At 41.5% G+C, this 27,484-nt stretch overlaps 1 protein-coding gene across 1 annotated transcript in view; it reads left to right on the top strand.

Moving 5' to 3' along the window:
• The window catches only part of LOC118789521 (filamin A-interacting protein 1-like), a 73,947-nt gene extending 52,828 nt beyond the window's left edge, over positions 1-21,119 (top strand). The window contains exons 5-6 of the mRNA XM_036545988.1: positions 10,079-12,881; positions 20,721-21,119. Of these exons, the coding sequence (XP_036401881.1) occupies positions 10,079-12,881; positions 20,721-20,924 (3,007 nt within the window). The 3' untranslated portion in view covers positions 20,925-21,119. The remainder of the gene's footprint in view (positions 1-10,078; positions 12,882-20,720) is intronic.
• The last annotated feature ends 6,365 nt before the right edge of the window (positions 21,120-27,484 follow it).

The raw sequence follows: 27,484 nt of genomic DNA, 5'->3' as shown, positions 1-27,484 counted from the left end.
CTGGATATTTTGCATACTACTAAGTCCCACAGAGCACTACAGTGTTCATTAGACGACATGCACTACCCCACTAATGTCATCCAAGTGACTCACAGACCCCTGACCAGTCATAGGCTGCCAGGAGAGCAGTGTGACAAGGGGACCCTAGTGAATCCACCCACCACTACTATCGGTGCAGCAAAGCCAATTTGATTGACTGTTGTGGGCTTCTGGTCATTTTTGGGACATGGTGACATGGGCTGTTTCGAGGCACTTGAGTTAGAGCATTTAAATTATTGGTTTCAAGCTATTTAGCACTTATTACTTTTTCCACTGGGGTGCTATACTCTGAAATTCAGAGAAAGCCTTGGGTTGCATGTGTGTCCACTATCAGGCATTGTTGTTGAGGAGGTGCCATCCAGGAAATCTCTGGTTATGTAAATTATCTGCTGGTGCTGTTTTACTGAAAACAGATGACAGAGCTGGAGAAAGGCACATGCAAAAGAATGTGATGACATCATATGACACAGATGATGTCATCACATACAATTCCCAGATGCACATCTATATTTCACCCCCGATATTCAGATGTATAACTGCACACAATAACATCAAACTTGCATTTGTGCTTTTGTGGGTAAACATGGATGCTCCATGGTGGGGGCTGTGCTTAGAAAGGAGATTCAAATGTGCTCCCTCATACTCTGATGGACCAGGTGCACCTCTACATGCAAGACAAAAAATTTACCATTTTTCTCCACTTTCCACAAATCAGTGCCTGATATCTAATGTCTATGGGAAATTGCCAAACATCCAACTGAAATTGTTTCCCTATATTGCATGGTAAGTCAATGTTTCTGTGTCAATTTTTCTAGGTAGGAACACCTCCCAGGTCCTCTGTCTCAGGTTCTATGGTGGACACACGTGTAGTGCTAACAAAGAAGGTTTTTCTAGTTGCTGCTGACCTGACAATCACCTGGGTACATCAGTGAAGGCTTGTTGGGTAGAGGTTACTAGTGGCACTAAACCTGGAACTAGAGCTGTACATATACATCCGTGATATTCAGATAAACTGGGAGTGCCATTATTTCAATGAGTTGGCAGGACACCTGAAAATAAGACAAAGACAACTGCATATCAACATGAGCAATGGTATGTGACTATGGGCATAAAGTGTCCTTACAACTTTCCAGATTAATGGTCATACAAGGGATGTTAGCGTCAAAACAGGAGGGAGTAAAAAACAAAAGTACAAAAGTATTTGATTTAGGATCAGAGAGACTGTTAACAGGTTTGCATGCAATACCATAGCTAGTGCAGGCATTGCCAGAAACCCCTTTCGTGTTTGGGCAAAGTCAATTGCCAGTTGCATCCTGTTTGCTGGTGTGTTTTTTGGGTAACTCTTTGAAAGTTCCCTTTCAATTTGTGAGAACACAGTGAACACCTCTGACTCGCTCTCATCACAAAGTCTGGCATCGCTGACCAATGAGGTCATCTGGAAAAGAGGAATGATTCCCCCCAAACAGACACACAGACACACGGACACACACACACACACACACACACACACGCACACACACACACAGACACACACACACAGACACACACACACACACGCACACACACACACACAAAGATAAAATTCAGGATAAATAAATATCAGGAGTGCTCCTCCAAGGAAATCTCTTATGAAACAATTTCCCAAAGTTTGTGCAACAAAAGTTTATGCAACAAGATGGCCCATCTTTTGGCAGAAGTGCGCATGTTTACGAAAGACAAGCACACTGATAGGCTCAGTACAACATGCAGCTATGTCGCGGCCCACTTTGACTTTTTTCCTCTCTCCCTTTGGTCAGTTAATGACATTCCTCACTGGGAAACAAACAAAGGAAACTTAACCCTTTCCTCTCCTTTCTTCTCTCTCTCATACACCGGTGTCTCTCTGGAATGTTAACAGAGAGACCAGGTATGTCATCTGAATCAGATGTCAACCTCTGCACCAAGTCCTCTACTTTTCTAGCGCAACTTTTGTCTAAGGTTTGGTTTAAGAGACAGGGCACATGGACGCTCCACCAGGAGGCAGTGAGATCCCACACACACACACACACACACACACGCACACACGCACACATGTTACTTTTTCTCCCCCCCCCCCCCCTCTCTTTCTCAAACACACACAATTGCACACACCCCGCTGGAGGCTGCACGACATAAAGTTCCATATAAGGGCATGCTGATGATGTAATGGTCCATAGGCTGTAAGCATGCGGCAAGCACATCTCTTATTGTTTCGTTTCCTCACTGGAATGTCCATATCAGATGTGCCGGGAGAGAGGAGACTACAGGCAGCAGGGAGAGGGGCTGTAATCTGTGAGGCTGCACAGGCGCGTGTCACAGGTAGGGAGAGTCTTCTAAACAAAAACAAGCACTTCTGTGTGATTAATATCCCATGTGCTAGACTCTGAGGATCTGCAGGAGTCATTAAAGTTTGCTCTGTATCTCAGCAGTGCTCTGTCACTGTGCTTGCCGTGAACTGCAGCGATTGATGTAAGCTGTTTTTTTCCCAGTGTTCTTTCTGCGCTTTTATAGTTATTTTCTGTCCCTGTCAAATGAGCTATTCGATTCTGTCAATGCCATTTAACAGGGATCGGAAGCCCTACGCTGTGCCTTTAGCTCTTTGTGATTATTTTTTGATGTTGCTGCTGTTAATGTTTTTGTTGCTAGGACCTCAGACAGATTTACTCAGAAGAAAATCTGACTTTGACAGCTTTATCAATGTATAAATGAATCACGCCTGTTAGTAAAATGATAAGGTTCCTTTCATGTTATTTTTGGTAATCAACACTAAATTCAGCCTATTCAAATAACTGGAAGAACAGTAAATGTTTAGAGTTTATCTAAGAAATAGAAATGTTTAAAGCTGTTGTGAGCTTATCCTTTGGAATTATCTTTGGGAAGTTATAATTATTATTGTCATAAGCAGTAGTGTTCACAGAAATAGCAGCAGTTTTGCTGTTGTTGTCTATATAAATATTGGAGAACTGCTATTTTTTTACATTATGAAGTTTAGACTTTATGGAAGAATGGTTTCACAACTGCAGTAATAAGTCAGTTTTAAAAGTATCTAAACTTAAAGAGCTGCTATAACCTCATTTCCACTCTAAAGGCCAACATTGTGTAGATCAAAATTTAAATACTGGCTTGAATAATGAGGAGAGTATAAGTCTTAGCATATTTCCCTCAGTCAGCTGCTATGACAGATGCACTGAGCAGCAGCACTGTAACTCATACCGTATGGGCCTTATAAACGCTTTGGTTTCAGTTCGCTGGCTGCATGCACTGTGAACGGGCCCTGTCCATGCCCAGGTTGGGCGCTCCAACATTCCTGACAACGTGCATGATAAATCACTGTAAGGGAGAATAATGAAAACGCTGACCGCAGATGTGCCACGAATCCCGGCCCGCACATCGCCGCTCCAGCCCCATCCCTCTCTCCCCATCGTGGGAGCCCCCTCTTCTCTCCCATCGGAGCTGCAGGGGAGCGGCTGCTGATCCTACCTGTGGCCATGCACACCTGACACTCACTTGGTCTCGGCTCCCTCTGTGATCCTCCCCGCCAAGGCCACTGAAAAACACACTCTGCATTCTTTAGCCACAAAAACATTCTGGGTGGGAAAGTTGACTGTGCACTGCATGCTTATTTTTTAATGTGTAGCCGATTGGTCACTGTATTCAGATCTCATGGATTATTGAAATTGTGTTCACATCACAGTTCAACTTCTACTTACTCATACTTATTACTTTTGTTTTTGTAATGTTTATAATAATTATGTTAAATCTGGTTCTTTTAGTCCTCACATCTAGTCTGCTAGCTACTGTATTGTGAATTAATATTAGCACTATTACTACTGAAACTACTACTACTGCTAATAGTAATAAATGTGGAGCTAGCCAAAAGCAGTAATGAGTTAACGATTTGCTGTCTCCTTGTTAATGAGCATGAGCAATGAGGACAGGACTTCCGCAATTAGATAAACTTCAGTGTTACAGTATATCATAGACAAGCCCCTCAGACTGGCTACTGACCAAAATCAAACCAGCACTCACAATACTTGAATATACAAATGTTAATGTTTTTCTTGTGATTGAGGTTCAGCCTGCTGTATGATGGTTAGCCTGAGAGGCTAATGTTCGCAAACAGGCTGGCATTCTGACTGCAGCTCCAATAAAGACACACAAATGGACAGGGCGCATCTGTTCCGCACCTGGCTAACCCATATGGTTCAAGCCAGGGTGTGCTACTGTAAAATAGAGCGGACATTCAAGCCTTCCACACACTGTTTACTCATAGTGTTTAATTACTATCCTACTATCCTACTACTTACTATCGTAACGCAACCTGTAACATTTTGAGCTCAGTTTGACAACTGTTAATTACACAGCCTGCAAAATTTTAAACTGGTGTTACCGCTGAATAATCCAGGTAAATAACTTGTCTGAGGGTTAAAAGAGAGCAGAGCATGCTACCTGTGTTCCACAACACCTGCTCAAAAGCCCTGATTATGCTTCTCCACGGTGCCCCCTGCTGGAGAAGGCAGATACCCACCTAAACATTGTGTAGGCCTAGTATTTATCATCCAAGAGGGTAGACCACACTCACCCAATCAACCTACCTACCTCCAGCCCAGCACACCCAGCACACATAATCACACAATGCAATCTCAGCCTTTTGAAAATGAGATTGTCAGTCACGATGGTTGCCAAGGAGAGGAGCAGTGGCAGCAACAGGAAGTTATGTCAGCATGTGGCAGGCATTATTTTAGAAATTTAACTTTAGGAATCTGATCAACAGCTTCCAGCAGCACCTCTGTAGTTCAGTCTTGTTGATGTATTGAAATGCGAGGCGAGCCCATGGTAACAAACAGCTAATTACTTTTTGTTGGCAGATAGTGGATGATGTGAGTGGTACATGTGAGTGTGTGTTTGTGTGAGAGAAAGCATGTGTGTGAGAGTATGTGTAAGTTTACACGTGTTTGAGACAGTGTAGTGTCGAGAGTGTGGTTCTGTGTGTGTGTGTGCATGTGTCTGTTTAGTGTAGTGTATGTGTTAGTGTATGTATATAATCGTCATGCTCAAGCCCTTCTGCATGTCAAACAGAAGACCAGCTGCCATTTTTCTTTGCTTTCATCTGCCCCCATACTGTGTTTCAGTACATATACTTTTCATATAGAACTGCAGTAGGAAACAAGCACTACTGATTTAGACCAACAGATAAAAAATACAACCATGGTATAATATTTGAGTACCAGTTAGCCTCCCACACAATTACCCAGATCAGGTGGATCCTTGATGTTGCTCCAGTACCTAAAAAATAATCAGTACCAAGCGCACTGGTACTGATGCATCCTGCTCTGTCAGTGCCAAGGCAAGACATGTGGCTGCCAGCTTTACAGTGACCAGACTGGGCCTGAGGCAGCCAACTGGAAGAGCAGCAGCATATAATGTTTTATAAAAGGCCAAATTTCCCTCATTCCCTGAGCTTGACAGAGGCAGCTCTCATAGTTCACGTCTGATCTTCTTCCCTTGAATGGAGGCAGACACACAGTGCCGTTGGAAAGAGTTTGACCATCTGTCCTTTGTGAGGACCTTGTTTTTTTAATTCTTTTTTCATTCTAGATTTCACTGCAGCTAAGGGCAGTATTTCCTCTGGGGAGCTTCTATAGTTTGCAGGAAACATAATTACCATCTATAAAGAAGAGAACATTTAAGTGATTAGAATCTTAAGGAGTACATACCCATTTCCTCTCAAGGGGCATGACCCATTTTAGTAAAAACATAAATTAGTAGAATTTGTCCTTTTTCCATGCCCTTTAGACAAATCCATCAAACTATGAGGCACAACATTGTTAAAGTAATAAGGAAAAAACATACAGATACTTTTGACAGAAAGGCATGGTATTCATATACTAATTTGCATACTAGACTATTCAAAATAGTCCAGTTTGATTGTCTCAAAATGGAAATGAGTTTATGAATGGATTTACATACTTATTTGAAATTTATTTCTTAATTTGTATTGGTGGACCTTTTTTTGTGGAAATACACTTAGTTTTTCAGAGTGTTATTAAGGAGTTCACAAGGACAGCTAAAGGAAACTGAAATTCAAGGTTGTGTGTGCCAGGAAAATTACTAGAAAAACACACCAGTAAATATCAAAAATACAAAGATTTGATGTGTTGATCCTACTCATGTGTTAGGAATTGAATTATTAAGATGACATTGCTGAATGGTGCCTCTTCTGTTTTTTTTTATTATTAGTTGGGGAACAAATCTGTACTTTGAAACAACAGGATCAAATTTCAGCCATTGACACAGAGTAGTGACTCACTGTGACAAAAGAAAATGATCAATTGAAAACAAAGAAACTACTGCACTTGATTTAAATTCATCATTGATATCAACCTAAGAGTACACACACACACACACACACACACACACACACACGCACACACACACACACACACTAGAAAATCCAAATATATTAAGTGTCTGTCATAGATGTCATGTGAACTTTGGGAGTGCTGGGAAAATTCTCTGTGTACACGGTCAGCCTGTAATTGCTTGTGGAAGAAGGGAAATTCCTATTAATGAAAAACTGGGAGGGGGTAGTGGTGATGGTGGGGGGAGGCTAGGGGAGGTGATGAACCCGTGAATTATGGGATTGTTCCATGCCAATGGGGCATCCGTGGAGCACTCTGGCAGCTGGACCGTCTCGAGTCAAAACATCCTCTCCAATGCTGGCAGTGCTAAGCAAGCCAGAGAATGAGCTGACTGCCATGACCCCATCTCACCCACTTCTCTCACATGCACAAATGCTCATGCACACACACAAGCAGACATGAACAGTCACGCACAAACTAACATGTACACACACACACACACACACACACACACAAAGACCCACTATACACACATAAACACACACATACACATACACACAAGTGTATGCACAAAAGCACTCACACATAAAGACATATTGTGACAAACACAAATTCACATGGACTGTCGCACACAAATGCTCTTTCTCTCTCTCAAACACACACTCACACACACACACACACACACACACACTCATTCACATCCACAGCTCTCCTCATATATAATCAGGTGTTAAAAACCTCCTACCCATAGTGAAAATGTGGATACTACTAGTACATAACATCTACCCATAGTCCTTTAAGGGAAGCCATATAAATCTCATGAACCCAAACAGAATTTAGATGAACACTTCAGAAACGGTCTTCTGTCAATACAAAATTCATATTGATTATTCTGGGAAGCAGTAAAATACTGTGGCATTGATCTCTGTCAACTACTGAGTGTCACAGTTTGGATTGTTTCCCCCACTGATTCTAGTTTTAAACAATATCCTGTAGCTTAGAATACAAATACATTTTTGGTAAAATCATTGCTACCTCCTTTTGTAAAAGAAGTATGAAAGGATTCTTTGCTGGCACTGTGAAACAGCATAGAGCGAGAATGTTCTCCCTTGTGTGGTTCGCACGGACACAAAGCCAAAAAAACTAGCCTCAGACAAAAGCTTTAGACAGGGAACAATTACAGGCAACAGCGGCTCGGGTCGGCTGGTCGTGGGCCAGCCGCTGCCTTGCGTCCCTCTGTCTGGCACACGGGAGTATCGGTTTCCCTGCTGAGGAGCCCACTTACAGCTGGGAGTGGGACGGATGTGGAAACTCCGAGTCAGCCCATACTGGGACTGTTAGGATTTGAGTTCTCATGCAGAACCCCAGAGGGGTGGGGTGGGGTGGGGTGGGGGGGTTATGGGCAGCAGTGTAAACACTCACCCAAACCCTGCGCCTGAAATAGAGCTACACCTCAGCCACATACAGTCAGGGCATTCCTAGAAAGAGTTCCCTCACAGACAGGATTCAGTGGCCGCAGCTCAGTCTAACCACACTGCTGCTTGTTTTTCTCTTTTTGCTAAACTTTTTGTGATGCAAAATCTAGACAATGGTACCAAACAAACAATGCTGCAAACGTAATTAAAAGCGCATTTGGAGTGGGCAAACCACACAGTGCATGGCTTGCATTGATGTTAAACTGCTCAGGCTTATGATGGCGTGCAATCAAAATGAAGAGCAAGGATGTCTACAAACATCCACTTTTTTAGATGTTAGCTAATGGAAATAAAGCTGGGGGAGACATCTTGCCCCTCTGTTTGCATTAGCTGTACAGAATGGAGTATGAGAATTGATGTGCATCAAGGGACCAAATAGCTGTACAAGTACATTTCAGGCTCCTGGCCTGGGAGCTGTACAACACAATTATATTTATGATCTATTGAAGTTTCCATGGCATCAAACAGCAAACACCTAGCTAGGTCCCAGTAATGCTGGTCCGGTTAAAGCAGCTGTGAGTCCTTAATACGAGTGCTTTAAACTGTTTTATGTCACAGCGATTTATCATTTGTGTGTGTGTGTGTTTATGGTGGGGGCTGGAGATAGAGAGAGAGAAAGAGAGAGAGAAAGTGTTTAATATCAACTATGACTGTTCCATCCCTGGGTTTCTTGGCACAGTTATGGGTGAAGGACAGTTATGTAGTTGCACAAACAGCTCAAGCTTCAGTGGTCGTTATGTGGCATATATGCATACATTTCAACAGTAATAATCATAGTGTAAATGTCCGCGACTTTTAGTGATGACATCTGGTGATATCATACTGAAGAGAATATGCTGAAGAATATCATATGCTGAAGAGAATTTCTACTCCAAGCAATATAAACTGTAGTACCCTTTTAATGGACACAAATCTCATCCAATAAAGTTCAAACCTTTCTTCTTCAGGTTAAACAAGACTCAGATGGGGATATATAACTAATAAGCAAAAGTAAAGTATTATAAAACTGAACTCCAACACATTGGCAAATGAATATGAAAATGATAGCACATTAAATATGTAAGAGCCATAATAATTAAAAAGCCTCCAATTTCTTGGAGCACATCACAGATATGCAGATCCTATAGAGAATGTGAAGTTGACATCACGCCGTGTTGAATTTTGTTTACCTGCCATCTTGTGAGGATCTCTCTGCCTTTCTGTTCGTGAGTTGGAGGCTGTGTTTTGATTTTCTGTCGTGATTCTGAAAAACAATGGCATGGTAAGTCAGTGCTGCTGCATCAAGAACTGCCATAGTAGGTCACACCATCGATCAGGGAGAAAGCTAGACAATAGAATATGTTTTTTCGCCTTTCCTACATAGAAAAAACACGAAGGGAAGCAGGTTGAGGAGGTGACAAGAAGACGCTGGAGCTTCTAGGGATTTATAACTTTTAAATGCACGCAGTCCAAAAACGAGATAATTTACAATGTCCGAGCGTGTGAGTAGAGGTAATGCATCGGGGTCTGTAATCCAGTCTTGGGCTGCCAAGCCATATGGATCTACAGTATGTTATTTTTCGTTATTAGCTTGACCAAATACCGTTGCTTGGCATTGCGATTTAATTTCTCCCGGTGGGGTCCCTTTTCTTTCTCTTTCCCCTTCTCCATCTCTTCCCTTCTCCGTCAGATTTGAATGATTTAAACAACTTTTTAGCCAAAGAAAAAAAAAGGTATGCAGGTAGCCACCATAGCAGGCACAGGAAAACAGAGTGCTTTCCTCACAAGATGGCGTCCCTGTCCCAACATGCAACATGGCATGACGTGTCTTCACATTCTCTATACAAACTATTACACCCAAAATGTCTTAAAGCATAGAAACTGTCAAAAACAGGAGTAGGAGATTAATGCAACTCTATCTTTACATAAATTACAATCACGTTATATGTTATATGTTAGAATTACAATAACCCATTAAGAATTTCAATAGTACCCATTAAGAATTCAGCTAACTTAGAGGCTAATCAGATATTTAAATATGAAGTTTAATCTATTATTTACTCATCTTTATTTATCTGTTAAACAGTGGTGTGTGTGGCACGTAGGAATCATCCACACTTATTCAAAACCTATTCAGCCCAAATGTGCTCTTTCCATGTTTCTTTCTTTCACAACTTCCTGTTTCTGATTTGTGTTTTTTTACAGATTGAAATTGCTGATTGACCAGGAGAAGGCATACCAGGAAAGGAGAGAGAAGGAGCACAACAAAGCCGTCAGCAGGCTGAAGGAAGAGCTGGCCAAACTGAAGTCCTTCACACTGCTGGTGGTGGACGAGCAGGAGCGCCTGACGGAGCAGCTGGCCCAGCAGAGTGAGAAGGTCCAGGACCTTACTGCCAGTACTACTCAAGCCCAGGAAAAGCTGAGCTCCACCCAAGCCAGATTGCAAGAAGAGGAGCACAAAGTCTTCCGGCTGGAGGCAGAGCTACGTGACCAAGCCTGTCGCTTCCACCAGGAGCAGGAGGCCATGACCGCCAAACTGACCAATGAGGATGCTCAGAACAGGCAGCTCAGGCAGAAGCTAGCTGCTCTCAGTCGGCAGCTGGACGAGCTGGAAGAGACTAACAAGACCCTGCGGCGGGCTGAGGAGGAGCTACAGGAGCTCCGGGACAAGATCAACCGTGGCGAGTGTGGCAACTCCAGCCTGATGTCGGAGGTCGAGGAGCTAAGGAAGAGGTTGCTGGAGATGGAGGGGAAAGACGAGGAGCTGATCAAGATGGAAGATCAGTGTCGGGACCTCAACAAGAAGCTGGAGAAGGAGTCCATCCAGGGCCGCAGCCTGAAAGCAGAGGTGGACAAGCTGAACCACAGGATCATGGAGATGGAAAAGCTGGAGGATGCGTTTGGCAAGAGCAAGCAGGAGTGCTCCTTACTCAAATGCAACCTGGAGAAGGAGCGGAATGTGACCAAACACCTGTCCAATGAGCTAGACTCCCTGAAGAGTAGGATCAGGGAGTTGGAGACCATGGAGAGCCAGTTGGAGAACACAGAGCTCTCGTTGAAGGAGGAGCTCACTAAGCTGAAGACGCTGACAGTCATGCTGGTGGATGAGAGGAAGACTATGGCGGAGAATCTCAAGTTCCTGGAGGACAAGCTCCAGAATAGCACTGGCAAACTGCAGGCTGAACAGGACAAGGTGACAAATGTGACCGAGAAGCTCATTGAGGAGAGTAAGAAGGCCCTGAAGTCCAAGGCTGAGCTTGAGGAGAAAATGTGCATCGCCACCAGGGAAAGGGAGGAGCTCAGGGCCAAGCTGAAGGCAGAGGAGGAGAGGAGCAATGACCTGCAGTCCAAAGTCACCATGATGAAGAAGAGGCTACAGTCCCTGGAGGCTGTGGAGAGGGAATTCCTCAGGAACAAAGCCAAAGAGGAGCACATCAAGCTTCCGGCAGTGAACCGTTTCCACCAAGAGGACAACAAAGTCAAAGACCTGACACAAGAGGTGGAACGGCTGAGGCGAAAACTCAAGGAGATGAAGGTGGTCGAGGATGACCTGCTGAAGACAGAGGACGAGTTTGAGTCCCTGGAGAAGAGATACTCTAATGAGCAAAAACGAGCAAAAGCCCTGATGGAGGAGCTAGAGGTTTCCAGGAAGGAGCTCTCCAAGTACCAACTGGCAGAGAAGGAGGAATCAAACCAGGAGCACATCCTTTATAAGCGTCTGAAAGAGGAAGAGGCCAAGTCAAGCCACTTAACTCGAGAGGTGGAGGCTCTGAAGGAAAAGATCCATGAATACATGAGCACTGAGGACTCCCTGTGTCGCATGAAAACAGACTATGCAACGCTGCAGAGGAAACTAACTCAACAGGAGGTGAGGAACAAAGAACTAGCCCGGGAGATGGAGAACCTCACCAAGGAGCTGGAAAGGTACCGCCGCTTCAGCAAAAGCCTTCGGCCGGGCATGAATGGGAGGCGCTTCTCAGACTTGCACATGTCCTCAAAGGAGGTTCAGACAGACACAACAGACATCCAGCCCCCCGATTACAAGAGCCTGGCTCCCCTGGAGAGAGCGGTGTTGAACGGAAAGCTGTACGAGGAGAGCGACCCGGAAGATGACCCCAATTATAATGATGACCCCGCTGTCACAAAGTGCAGCCCATCCCTCCTCAACAACATGCACAATCTGAACAACAACATTAGGAGGTCCAGGGTACCCTTCCCAAAAGGCAAGGAGAGCTACTATCCGATCAATGGTAAGGTTGTGCCCAGGCAGAATGGGAACCAAGGGGACGTAATCCTGACACACACCCCAGGGCAGCCCTTGCACATCAAGGTGACCCCCGACCATGGGCACAACACAGCCACCCTTGAGATCACCAGCCCCACCACAGAAAACGCACACTCCTACACCAGCACGGCAGTTATCCCCACGAGCGGTAGTGCACCCCCCAAGCAGCGGATCACCATCATCCAGAATGCCTCCATCTCTCCACCCACTAAGGCCAAAAGCTCAACCTCTTCTGAGGGGCCCTGCACCCCAGACAGGACTGTGTCACCCCTCACCATGGCCTCCTACTCCCGGGCGATGACTCCGGAATCCTCTGGGTCCGTCACTCCAGACCGGGCTATGTCGCCCATGCAGATTGTGTCAGTGACCACCGGGGCCCCAGAGAGGTCCCTGTCCACAGAGCCTGTGGAGGTGGTGGGGGGGCATGCTGTATTCCGGGTGACACCGGAGAGGCAGAGCAGCTGGCACCTGCAGAGATCCAACAGCTCCGGCCCGAGTGTCATCACCACCGAGGACAATAAAATCCACATCCACTTAGGGAACCCTTACATTCAGGCCATAAACAACACGCCCCGATCTTTGAGTTCATGCCACACCCCTGGCCAGGAACACAGAACTCAAGTATTAACCAATGGTACCCCCACTAAAGGAGGCAACAAAATCACCAGTAGCATCACCATAAAGCCCACCACGTCCCCCATCCCAAGGCCTTCACAAATTAAAGTAAGTAATCTCTACGATTGACTCCCCCCATCCCCACTGCAACCCCCCCATCCCCACACTGAACCCCTATCATCCTGCACCCAGCAACCATTCAATCCAGCCCGGCCTGACCCCATCCAAATAACCTCCTAATCCCATCATCCTCCATGTATCCCTTGATCACATGTCTGAGAGACCTGTTAAAGAGTTTTTTTAGTTTGTTTTGTTTTGAAGGCATTTGTGTGCATGAACTAAGACTCTAAAAATGAAAGAACAACAAACAAAGAAAGAAATCTTTATCAGCCCATGAAGCACTATTTTTACCCTGGGTAAACTCATGTGTGCACTTACTGTATATGCTCAATGGCAAATGACCATGATGTACTAAGACTATTCACTGATGTCCTGTCTTGTGTCTGTATTTCATTTTCCATGTGACTTGCATTTTGTTAAAGTGGATCTTTTTTTTCTAATTATTAAAATAACTAAACATTCTGGGTTTTGTTTTATTTTCTCCATTTTTGTCTTAATTTTTATGATATTTTAACAAATGAGTTTTATAACTGCATGAATAATAATGTGTTTATGCAGTAAACTGCAAATAGTTAACAGGATTCAAAACACATTTTTCACCTGAACTGTGGATGGCATATTCTCCCTATTTTTGTGTTAAGGAAACTCAGATTCATGCTGCATACACAGAATATGCTACACCAACTGTAGTAATTAATTCCTAAGGTATCAAACTTTCTCCAAAGAGAATCTATTTCACTGAATGTCAAATTCAGTCGACAGGAACATAATTTCTGTAATTACTAGCAAGTTCTGAAGTTGCAAATAGAGAACTACAAATTCTTACCAATTCAGGTGACATTTCACAGATTCTTCATCACCCTGCTTACTTTTTGTATATTTGAAAATCTAAAACATTTCTGTAAATTGGTAAATATTTGTGAGAGAGACATATTTTTTATCAAGGGCTTATTGAAATATTTATGTGCAAGATGATATCTCGACAATGGAAAATTTATGTTGACTCTCAGGGTTTATAAGGGAGGAGAAAGTTGAGAATTCCAACATGTGTTTGCTTGGCTGACTTAAATTCATAGGGTGATGTCATGGTTTCTCCATCTATCCAGAACAGACAACCAGGGACTGTGACCATAGACCTGCATGAGTGAAATTACAGCCTTCTATGATAATGCATTGACTAAAAACAGCTGAAGGCAATAAAGGGTTTGGAGCACTGGGCAGAAAAAGGATGAACTGCAAGGAATGAATAGTTTTTGTGATTGCATCCTTGCTGATTAGAAGTACTACACATCTCCACGTTCATTCAATATGGGGTCTAGCCATTAGACAATGCCACAAAAGTCCTGATCAATTTATTACATTACATCATTATCATTTTGCAGGTACTCTTTTCCAGAGCAACTTCCATAGGTTGCAATTGCAGAGTGAGAACATGTCCCACAAATTTTAGCAAGGCTCAGAGCGCCCTCTTAATGATGGAGTTATGTGAAAATGAACTGTAGCTAACATATCTATCAGCATGAGAGAGAGGGGAGCTTACAAATATAGCCATTGACCTGCTGTTCCAGGTCAGAATAGCAAATATACTCATCACTTAAAAAAAGTACTGTGTGAAACTGTAGGCCAACTGCCAAAATGTACTACATATGAGTATATTGCATCAAGAAAACAAAACAAGACCATAACAACCATATATAACGGAACATTGATCCCATCCTGGCTCATTATTTTAGCGATATCTATAATAAAAATGACACATGACACTTCTAATGAGATAAAATCCACATAAAATATGGCACTACTCATGCATCAGATACAATAAACATAGCACTACTTATAAATTAAAAACAATAGTAACAGCAATAAAACTGATATTAAGCAAGAAAAAGAATATGAAGACTTCTGAGATGGGCATAAAAAATAATAAAAAGCAGATTCAGATGACAGCGCTGTATATCTGGGGTAAAACGGTCACTGTGTTCAGTTTGGTCTTGAAGGATCCAAGGGTCTGTGATTCTGAAATTCTGGCAAGCTATGCCTGCCATTAATAACTCCACCTGTCTCTGTGAAGGAAAATTTTCTAATGTCAGTGTGAAATATTTTACCAATTTCCATACATGCCCTTCTGTTGACTTATCCATTAAATACAGTGACTTCCATGGTCCACCTATTGCATTTAAAGATTCTCGTAAATCCCAAAAGATTTCAAATGTCATCCTGAATAAGCCTCTTGACTGTAGAGAGTGTGTTAAGTATCCTTCTGTTTAAGACACGGGAGCAATTTTGTTTCACTTTCTTTCCTACAGAGTTCTATGTTCAGAGTTTTTATTTTCGGTATCTCTTTTATACTCTGGTGACTAAACTTGTACTTCACATTCCAGACTTGGTCTAACTTTGGCAACGAAGTGTTTCAGTTATACTCTATATGTTATATATAATAGATTTTATCAAAGTTTATTAATAGTTCCTGTAATATCTACAGAGTTCAAGTGCACAATAAGTTCATAATAGCTACTGTTATATTTTTTTGAAAATCAGGAAGTACTACATCATTAGCCTGATGAATGAAAACTTTTTGTGCCCCCCCTCAAAAAAAAAAAAAAAAGTCCAGGGGATTTGCAAAGCACAAAATTCCCCTTCAGTAATAGTTTCCTGGAAGAGCAAAAATCCCTTCTTGCATATTAGCAGTATATTGCCTGTCTTTCAGTCTTCTGGAATTTCTCCAGCTACCCAGGCTCTAGATTTTATATTGTTCATACATTATGCTCCTTAAAACATTTTGTTTGTTAATTCCATCAGGAATAACTGTCTTATTTACATTGTATCTGAACTTTTTCAGGTCCTTTGGAATTCATCATTTCAGTGTCATCTCTATTACACTTCCTCTCAGTTCTTACAGTCAACATATTTGTAACTGGAAATGTTATCTGGAATGTTATGCTCAAGACCTGACCTACTGTAATTTCTGACTCTTCTTTTTCCAAAGATGTTGGAAAAAAATCATTTAGTATTTTTGCATCCTGGCCAACTTCAATTTCAAAAGACCTTTCAAAAACCCTTTTTTAATCCTGAGAATGCATTTTACAGTAGCCTGGTTTATTACTCCAAATTTTCAATCATATTAAAACTGGCACATGGATGAAATGATAATTGCTAACCACATGCTGTTTGCACACATGGAAATGTATGTACATGCTTTCCACACCCTTGGAGTGGCTAGATGTCATTCATCTTATGATTGCTTATTGATTTTTCATCAGCTAGGTTTGTGGTGTCTGGCTCCACATTCCTTGCTTGGCTCAGTGGGTGAAATCCTAGCACTGGAGGCCACAGCAGGGCTTGTGGCCATGTTAAAATCAAACACAACAGTCAAATGCAGGTGGGAGGTGGCCGATTTTTTTTTTAACAGCATCTCACTTTCAATTATATGAAGACTTAGCACAGAACTATGCAGGCACACAGTGGCAGTGTCTCAGGCTTCTTTAAGGCACATTATGAGAAGCTGTTCTCAGTGAATTCTTATGACAGTGTGAGACAAAGCTTACTTGATTGTAAGCAGCTGCCCTGCTGTTAAGGAAGAATGTACATTGAATTAAATTCACATTGGGAAAGATATCAAAACGAAGCTGTAAGCAGAACAAAAAGATAAAACCTGCTCCCAGTAAAACATGATCTGCACAGGGAGGATGTTGTTTATGGTGGAAGGATACTTATATTGTTGAGGGGTAAATCTGAGTAAACACTGCAACACTGAAGTTACAGACAGTCCTCAATAGGTCAAATTGTAATACGTTTCTTAAATCCATACTCCCATGCTCAAAGAGCTTGTCAGCTGGACACTGCATCCACCTGCAATTGGACAGTGAACTGGGCAGGACAGACACAGTCACACACATATGCATACAGGCAAACAGACAGACAGACACACACACACACACACACACAGATGTAAACTCTCAATCAATATAAAGAGCTGGCTATACAAACCGTTAAATTGGTTAAAGCTGGAATCTGTGCAGTTGGGAAACTCAATCCCTCCTACAGATAGGCCACAAAGAGGAGCATAGAGAAAGTAGCAGACTAAACAAGATGCCATTCACTATGGGGATCTCTTTCCACCTGTCTCTGAGGTGTCTGCTCTTTCCTTCTGCGTTTGATTACCTTAGACAAGGAGCACCCCCAATTACACGCATACAAGATGAGTGTTCAGAAAGGAAACGTGCAAACATACAAGTTTCCAATTTTCCTGTGCAAGCCTAAACCAATATCATCAGACTTGCACTGAGGGCATGGCACAGCTAGACTGATGCCAAAAACCATTTGGCTCGTTGCGGTCTGACACATGACAAACTCTTATTTACCAGAAACAAATTATATGGATAGCGTTCCCAACCACAAACACATTCTTTTCATTCAGGCTTTTATTTTTTGGCAATGTCCCATAATCCCAATTCTCTGCCTGTTTAAGCAGTGATACCCTTGGGACACTCCAGAGTATTCCTGGCTGCTCTGTCCTTGTGGTCACCATGACAACAGGTATAAAGTGGACTCTAACCAAATAAACCCAGCAACGGCACCAAATAAATCAAGCAACATATGAACAATGGCACTGTCCCTCTTGCAGGTTTGCACTGTATGTGTAGTCTATAATTAAGAGACACCGCAGACTTGTCAGAGATCATGGCTCTTCTCTGCTGCTGTTTACACTGATGGATTGAATACTGTCATAAATACTATGTAGACATATACAATATAAGGATATAAGGAGACAACTGGGGTGCACCGAGGTCTGTCTGGGTATGCATGCATCCCTAAGTACCACCATAGCGCCGGGCCTGCTTCAATGCCCCCCGCCCCCCGGTGCGCACACACTCTCAAAAAAACACACCATTTACATTATGTCCCCAGTATCACTAGACTTAATTGCCTATGACAACTTCCCAGGATTGATTAATTTTCATAAAGTAAGGATTTTACTTTTCTCTCTCTTTTTCCAGAAAACACTGCCAGCACAGCAGAAAGATTTGCAGTATGGCTATGAGAGTGAGAAAAGTGTGAGGAGCATGAGAAGAACATGATACCAGATGAGATCAGAATGAGATCAGAATGAGATACACAAAAGAGCAAACTGGGAGGAGAGTGAGACTGAGACGAGCTGGAGAAGCAGGACAACAGCAGAGGAAAGTACGAAAAGTATAGAGGAAGTATAAGTCAACAGATAGATTAAAACAAGCATGTAAGAGAGAAGGCTAACAAGTGTAGAAGTGTGAGGGAAGTGTACCAAGTGTAGAAGTGTGAAAGAAGTGTAAAACGTGTGAGAGGAGAGTGAGATAGGTGTGAGAGAAGGGCAAGATAAGTGACATAAGTGTGAGAAGTGAAAAGGGAGGGTCAGAAAGTGCAAAGCATATCAGAGACAAGACAGAGGCACAAAAAAGTGATAACATGCCCCATGTATCTCCCTCCATGTGTTCCTGTTGAGACATTTAAATTTGGTTGGTCGGTGTAAAGGCATAAAGACCTTTGACACAATTGTGTCAGATTTTCCAAATGGCTGGTAAATGCTTTTTTGCTGTCAAAAAAAAAACATTGCAAAGGACTAATTTATATCTTGATCAATTTTGTTAAGCTTGTTGCTTGAACAGGTTCATTTTTTTGGTTTCTTTTGTAAACCCAACACTTCAACACTTACAGGCACTCTTAAAAAGCTGTTCTGTGCTGTGACTGACTGGCTGCTTTCGGCACAGCCTATGAGCATCACAGGAGGGAACAGAGATGCGGAGGTGAAATAAAATGATGTAAGAGTCTGCAATTTTTAATGCGTTCCATAAACTACAACAGCAACAGAAAGATTCTCAGAGTCACGACATCACGCAGTGTGTAGGGAAACAGCCTTCGAAAGAGACCCAAGGCTGTCTCCTTCCCCAACACAGTATGTGAACAACCACTCCATCCCAACTGCCCCCCCCCACCCCCCCACCCAAGCATCAGTCCAGTGCTGGAACAACTCAGAGGTGCAGACAAAGGAACACACATGGAGCAGACAGGATCCAACTGGACACATTCCTTGGTGACATCACTTGCCCGGACAAAGCATTAAATGACAAACTCCCCCCGACACACCCCCGACGCGCCATGTTGGCATACAGCACGTTTGCTCACAGGAATGCCCTTTTGTTAATCACTGCCAGAACCGAATTTGGATAGATTTTTGCCAGACTTTTCTGCGTGGTCCTGGAGTCTGAGAGTGAGAAGAGACCCTCTCTTACAGTGCTTTCAGAAAATCATTTCACCCCAGATAAGTTATATGCTGTTAACAAGCACTGACTTGGTCTCTTTGTCTACCCACACGGTATGTGCACTCTCTGCACTCTGGGTATTTTCTTTTGTGTCCTCTTGTGTTTTATTATCAATAACTTGCTGGACAAACAGCTCTCTTGACCTTTGAGATTTTGGGACACAGCTGGGTTTGCTGGTAAAACAAAGGACACAAAAATGGAATGTGTGTGATTTTGTGGCAAACAGTGTGGTGATGTTAACTTCATGAACACACAACCTTGCGAGCTGTGCCAGGTCACGCTCAACCATTCTCCCACCTCCCCCGAGAGCACTGAATCAGCTCTTTCATGGTAGGAAAAAAATGGAGGAAAAGAGAAAAACTGCAGATTATTAATGATGGGATCAGAAGGGGGGTGGCTGATGCTTTCGTTCTGCTCATAGGCGCTTGTGGTCCTGTGCATTCTAGTCGCATGTGTGAGCCTGCAGAGATTAGTTGATAATGGAAGGCAACTGTCTACACGCTGCAACGCTTTCCCCCCCCATGGTGTTCAGTTGATGTGCCACACCAGTCAAAATTCAATCCTTTGACCTTTCACATTAAAGAGGGACAACAGAGACTCAATGTGTGGCTTACCTAGCTCAGGCTCTGAAAGCTGACAACACACAGAAAAAGGATAGAGCAGAAAAGGAACTGGGGGCAATGACCTACTAGGTCTGATTAGCATTTGCTCTGGTGTTTGTTATGTGTTCCACTGTCATCTTGGCAGCCTGACATTCTAACAGCCGAAACCATCATCCCCTTCCATGAAAGTCATTACGGTTTGTTTTGCCTCAAAAGTAAAAGCAATGAAACATGGCAGAAACTCCTAAGTATCCAAACCACCACAGGCTGCAGTCTCCCGCCCAAATCTGACAGAGATGGAAAGCAGGGTGTCAATGCTGGCCAAAAAAGTTTCTGTACAAGTGTATAGCACCCTCTGCTGGAAGCAATGTAGTAGTAACATGTATTATTCTATGATAATGACTGGCATTCAGTTGGGAGTTTACAGGCTGTATAAAGTGAAGGGTCTTATATTATGTCACCAGTTTATGGACTACGTCTCGTTGACAAAACAATGCAATAGCTCTCACTTCAGGAGAAATGGCCAGAATACTAGTTAGCTGTGGGCTTTTCAGCCTCTACAGCAATGGTTCCCCAGATTTTAGCAGAATGCAGATGTTTTTCAGCATGTGTTCAATTTCAGCTGTGGCAAAAGCCCTGACACATCATAAAGATTTTCATCTCCTCATTTCCTGTCCTTATTGGAAATATGTTGTTACTGAACTGCAGGGCTCTGATCCCCTCCATCTGAAAGGAAATGATGGTGCTGTTTGGGCAATGACTCCACCCCACTCTTCAGAGCAAGCCTGTGTGATGCTCTCAGGCCATGCCATGTTGTGCTGGGCTTTCTGTAATTCTTTTGCTGCGTGTTGCTCCAAAACCTTTCCCCCGCCAGCCTTTGATGAAATCTGCTGACTGCTTGTTTTTTTTTGCCTTCTGCCTGTTTCTAGATCCCTCTCGAAGCATTCCGGCGCCCTGGCCCGACGAGGATCCCCAAACCCAAAGGCTGCGGCGCCCCCAAACTAATGAACAACCCGCCAGCTTTCGGGCAGTGCAAAGGGCAGCCCCACACCCCGCTACAGTCTGGGAAGGACCCGGGCGCACGGTGCACTCCTGGCAACCTCAATGTAGTGAACCGCCCGTCCAAAATCTGATACCTGTGCATTTGAGTTTTCACTGTGTTTGTTTGCCATCCGCTGCTAGGGGCGGAGACTGGAGACTTTTAGCAAATGACCTTTCTACCAGCAACACACACACACCACTAATACAAAATGTGTTTTTCCACTGTTGGATGTGTCTGTGTATAGTATCAAATATACAATCAACTGAGGAATGAGGAAGCTAACTGCGATGCATTTACTTGGCAGAAAATGGCACAACACTTCCACAAACTGTATGATCTGGGCTAAATAACCTTAGAAAGACTCAATTCACAAATAAAAATGGTCTTTTTTACACCAAAGCACTAGACACATTTGTTACAGGTCAATGTCAGGAGGCAGAACTTCCATTAAAATGCATATCACCATTGTTTTGGAGCCCAGATCTGCATTTATCACATAACTAGTATATGTTTTTGAACAATCACAAAATGAAAAAAATAACGTATTCCTATTGTTTCTGATGCACTCTCACATTTTTTGTCCTATGGAGTACAGAATGTAATGATAATATAACTAATAAATACTGTCTTTTTATTGATTTTCTGAGTGTGTTCTGTCATGCATGTTTATATTATGTCATTTAATAGCTCTTAGCATCTTTAGCAGACCAGAGTGACTTGCCATAAAAAGACAGAGAAACGTGTATCTAACAAAATTGCATAGACAACTACGCATGCAGGACACAACTGACCATATTCAAACATGTATCACCTTTAAACACAGCACAGGGATAACTAGTGTATTGTTGGAAAACTTGTGGTTGAACTAATCAGGGTAATTATTTTATAATGCATTCAACTCTAGATGCCTGATATGCTATAATCATGTTAGTTATGAAGTTTTGCAACTTGCCAGTGCAACATCGCCCTCCTCTGGAGGCTTACTATATTTCTCTTGGAGGTAATTGGAACTCCACTTAACATTTCTGAAACCAACCTCTGTAACAGCTAAAAATATCCTAGAAATATTATACATTTATATCATTAAAACTTTATACTGATATGTTTCATTATATTTTTATTGCACTTTTCACGAGGTGCAATGTTATTAAGAAGAAATGCTAAAATAAAAAGAATAAAAATAAACATTTTTACACAAAATGTCTGCCCTTAATCAGCAGTGGGCATTTCAAATCATCAGATTTTCATGAAAGAATTTTTTGGATTTTGTTTGTGCCCATTGCCCTCACACCCCCAAACAGCTGATTATGTTCATCCAAATGCACATTTTATACTGTATGGTACTAATAAAATCGTCCTTATCATATTAATTCATTTAATTTCATCTCATCTCATAATCTTAATCTTCTTCCTCATCTTCCTCAGCGTTCTCTACATTCCAACTACATCTATTGTTTTCATGTTCAAAAAAGTATTTCTGTGATCATTTTTTCCCCATAGTTATGTTAAGGTTCTCAAAGACTTTCAGAGGGTAAACCAAACAACAGGGACATAATTGGGGGAATGATACGGACAAAGTTATTCTACGTGACAAACACCATCACATTTACATTTATTTACATTTGAGAATGATTGTCTCTGATTGGTTATTGACCTACACATTTATTCTGCTTAAAGGCAAATATTTTAAATAAGGCTGTATCGTATATTTGCTTTTTAAATAATTTTGGCTGAAGAAGCATTGTCAAATATATATATATATATATATATATATATATATATATATATATATATATATATATATATATACAGTGTAATGTATCATGGAGGATTAACTACAGTATTCCTTTCTTCACCTACTCCCCTCTTTAAAAATCTTGATCTTAAAAACACAAACATTTACTCTGTGATCCCCAGTTAGCATGCTACCTAGAACACTTTTATTATCCATTATTTTATATGTTATTTTATAGTTATTTTATAACTGGGATAAAGAAACTAATACTTGAACAATTGGGTACAGTTGTGATTGATTTAATAGAAATTCGTGTCTACTGGAGTAATGTGATTGGTTAAAGCAAAATGTGAAGGTTGCATTTGCAGTGATTTATTTGGCTTGGAGGGATTGCGCCTGGCCACAGCCCAAGGTTGTGGACCCTCCCGTGGGGTCATCATAAACAGGGAAAAGAAAGGGGTTGATGGGATGAAGGAGGGATATTGTGAACTGTGGGGGAAAGGAGAGGAATGGCAACATCTTACCCTCTTGTTCACCCTCTCATGAAAAATATCCCACAGTCTAAATTAGCGTCTAGACCTCCAGAGGGACCAGAGGGACCCTATCTCTATAGTACCATGACTATCACATCCTCACAGGTTAACACATCCGGGGAGTGCCATTAATGCAAAGAATACATAGGAAAGATCATAAGGTTAACAAAAGGACAAGGAGGCAGTACTCAAAGAACCCTAAAGAGTAATGTGAATAACAATATAAATATATTATTGAAAGAATTTATGCAGTTGCATGCTGTCTTCACACAACAGTGAGAAGAACAATGCATTCCAGAGGAGGAAGGCCATGTCTTAATGAAAGCAGATTTTGATCTCCAGTACCTAAGTGTATAGATTATTAACAATCCCACAACTCTGTGTTGGACTATATCTTTTGCTGATGGAAATTGGTCAATGTTCCTCTCATTATTTGTAAATGACAGTGTTTCAAAGGGTTGTGCTATTCGTGCTAGATGTCAGGGTAAAGTATAGTGAGATTCCATATTTAGTATGACTTGAACAAATCTGTGTTGATGTCCTTTTTGTCTTTTTAAAGGTTACATTCTGAGAAAACAATTGTTTCTCTGAACCTTAATTAAATAGTTTAATTTAATTTTCAGTTTTCATTACAGTGCATTCTTATTGGAGAATATTAGCCCCATTCCTAGGTAGCTGTGGCTGGACTGCAGGGTGACACAACTTTATCAGAGTTTACGTCACTCTGAGTCTTATAAATACACCACTGCTGACAGATGGTATGTGATCTGGGCCCAGCTTTCCCTTCAGAGACTCTTTAGGGGTGTTTTAGAATGTGGGAGGTGTTTGTGAAAATGAAACTGCCAAAAACCCCCCTGTGGCGGGAACTGCAATCTCAGGGTCCACGCTGGCGCGGTCCTGCCACTGAGATTGGAGCGGATCACAGAGAGAAATGAGAAGTGCTCCACAGAAAAATGTTTGGCTGCACTCGTAATCTTTAAATTCTAGAAGTGTGAAAAAAAAAACAAGAGAACTTGAGCAGATAACCAGGATTTCAGGCGTGGAAATGAGCTGTTTGGAGGCCAACGGCCTGTCAAAGTATCTAATTGTCGCCACGAAAACTTTTCTCTGTCTCGGAGTCATTTTTGTTGTTTCATCCGGTACTCTAGCTCCTATCTGAGAATGGCGCTTCCAAAGAAATTCAGAGAAGCTCAAAGACACCATGTCATGCTTGTAGGATCTTTTTCTGTGGATATTTCTTCCCCGCAAGGCTTATAAGCCGAGCAAGCCTCCTGTGCTCCTGCCGTGGAGCAGGGTGCTCACACAACCCTTTCATCGAGGCCCATTCTAAAGAGGATTTAAAAATGAGCTATTGATTATGATCCCTTTAGCTCACGAGCACCCATCATGCAAGTGGCAGGTGAAAATGGAGGAGGGCTTACATTTTTTCTAATCCTGTTTTGCATGAACGGAAAAAATCTGAATATCCACATAAACAGGAATAAGTTTATATTTTCCTTATGCTATTTGCTTAGCGGACGCCCTTATCCAGAGTGACTTACACAACTTACATTTTTCTTACATGTTATCCACCTGTACAGGTGAATATTTTATTGGAGATATTAGTCTAAGAGTTAAAACTCTTTGCATATACAAATATGGTAATACATACTGTGTTCAGTTTAATGATAAAAGAGCAATTATCCCACAGAGATGTTATTGATTAATGTTTTCTTAATGATAGAGACACTGGGCTAGATTAATCCTGCCTTAAAAGAACAAGTCAAAGAGGAGAAACATGAGTGTTTGAAATGGCGGTTGCTATGTATATTTCGTGTGCTTAAGGTGAGTACAATTGTTAAAAAGAAGCCCATGGTCATGCACAATCAAACCAACAATTACTACATCAGAATTAAGTACTTGGTGAGCAGAACAGCAGTGCCCCACCTGGGAACTGAACCAACCATCTGACTACCGCTTGTTACCACTGGGCCACACATCACATTATTTTCCTCATATACCATACTGCACATATATTCAGGGTTTAGTGTAAAGGTTGTTGTTTTTGATAGAAAAATATACAAAAGGTCAGCAAGGAGGGCCGGAAGTATGAAGAGAGGAATTTTTCTGTTGTGGAAATGACCATCTTATCTCTGGAGAACTGTAATGGCCAGAGGAGCGAGGCCCACATCGTTATCTGCCCAGCACTACACGGTGGGAGAGAGGAGTGACTCTGTGCAGAATGAATTCCTTTTGTTCTCCCTTTATCTCTTTATTCAAGGTGAGGGTCAGGCCTGTTTGTGTGGGCCACAGTAGCATTGTCTATTATTGGTTGACAGCAAGGCCTGAATGTAATGTGGTCATATCACTATTATGACCTTAAAAAAACATACATATACACAAAGTAGTATATATGAACATATGAATTGTTTCATTGATCTCAGTTTCATTGTAAAAAATAAACCTGGACTGTGGATCATATTGTGACCTCTGTAAGTCGCTTTATGTAAGTCACTTACTTATGTAAGTCACTCTCAATAAAGGCGTCTGCTAAATGACAATAATGTCATTTAGTGATATGTAATAATTGTAATTTAATTGATCTCTGGCTAATAAACAAACCTGTTTGACATCTGTGCTCTTTCACCAATCGTATGAGCACGTGAGTGGGTGTATTCTAGGTCTAGGTCTTACCAAGCCCCCTGTCATTCAGTTTTTGTAAGATCAGTGAACCAGCAGCTGGCTGCGTCTGTAAAACAGTGATAAGAGAATGTATATGCGCATCCACTATTAATGAGGTCCTCAGCTGACAAACACTATGCCAGATCTGACAAACAAACTGCATCTGTGTAAAACTCCAAGTGCTAAACTTTTCATAACGTAGCCTGCAGTTAAGATATTCCAAAGAAGAAATGTGCTTTTAAACGTATGGCTGTATTTAAAAAAGCAAACAAATAACCAAAAATGTGCTGCAATTTGTGACTTCTGACATGAGCACAGGCTGATCAAAAATATAATTGTGTGTCTGGTTGAGGCTGTCATTGTAACAGCCAGAGAGTAAGCTTTTATTACTTTTCAGAAGGAAATGCCTGCAGTACAGAGGATTATAAAAATGGCATTCAAAATTGATTCCACAGATGTTGGTGCCAGATATTAGTAATTCAGTGCTGGGAGCACCTTAAAACCCAGCAGTTAATGAAGCCAACAGCAGGACATAATCCTGATCTCTGACCTCTTTGACATAAGCCTAATTGGACCAGGATATTGAGTCATTTCTGACAATTTTATACATGAGGAAAAAGACACCTCTCGAGAGTAATGTTTTACATCATTTGGACTGTGGAGAAGTTATTGTTCCATCAATACTGTACTGAATGTTTCAACTAGTTTGCTAAAAAAGAAGGGAAGAGTTATATCTGGAACACAAGCTGTTGAGCAAACAAATGCCAGTTCTATCAGGGAAAATTGCATACTGTTTGCTTTTTATATTTCACATTACTTTGAAATTATGAGCCATTTTAATCAAATTTTCAGAGCAAAGCCACATAAGACTAATCACTAAAGTAATTCAAGAATGTAAAAGCAACTGTACTTTTCTAGGAGTAGCACACATTTAGTGAGCAGAGTAAGACACTGACTCATAAGTTACATACTTTTAATAAAAAACTCATTCCCAAAAATTAATCAAATTAATCATTAAAGGAATAATAATAAAAAACGCAGTACACCATATGCTCTACCTCTCTCTAGCCACACACCAGTATATGTCTCCAGCCAGAGAGGTTAGGTTTGTTCACCAATAGCTGGTCTTTTTTGTTGATAGGCCAAATGAAAAACAATTGAAGATCCTTGAGATATTTAACTAAACATATTGACATTCACTACAAAAAACATTACCAGCTATGGTTTAAACTATCCAAGGGAGAAAGTACATATTTTTTCATAAAGAATGATAGTAATGTAAAATGACAATAATACTGAGAAATATGTGTTCAGCCAAAGAATATATTGGAAATATAGTTAAAATATATTAATACAAATTATAAATATTTTGTACCAAAACAGCAATAATTTACATAGTTTAAAAATATTTATTGAGCTAAAAATTATAAATGTATTCTATATATACAGTATCTTGTATGGGAACTTTGTGGGGAGAGGTAAAGGTCCCTTCTCCACAGTTCTTTTTTTCCCATTTGTGAATGTTTGGCTATGCTATGTGGACTATTGTAGACAGAATCTCATATTTATGCCATTATGTAGAAAGATGAAACTTGTTTTTATATATTTATATATTTTTTTCCTTAAAAATGTACTATTACATTTCAGTCTCAATACCACTGCACTGGGAAATGTCATAGTGTTCACAAATAATGCATTTTAAATACACAAATGAAACATGGA

Source organism: Megalops cyprinoides, chromosome 14, assembly GCF_013368585.1.
Source record: "Megalops cyprinoides isolate fMegCyp1 chromosome 14, fMegCyp1.pri, whole genome shotgun sequence".
Classification (NCBI taxonomy): domain Eukaryota; kingdom Metazoa; phylum Chordata; class Actinopteri; order Elopiformes; family Megalopidae; genus Megalops; species Megalops cyprinoides.
This window is presented reverse-complemented; position numbering and strand designations above follow the sequence as displayed.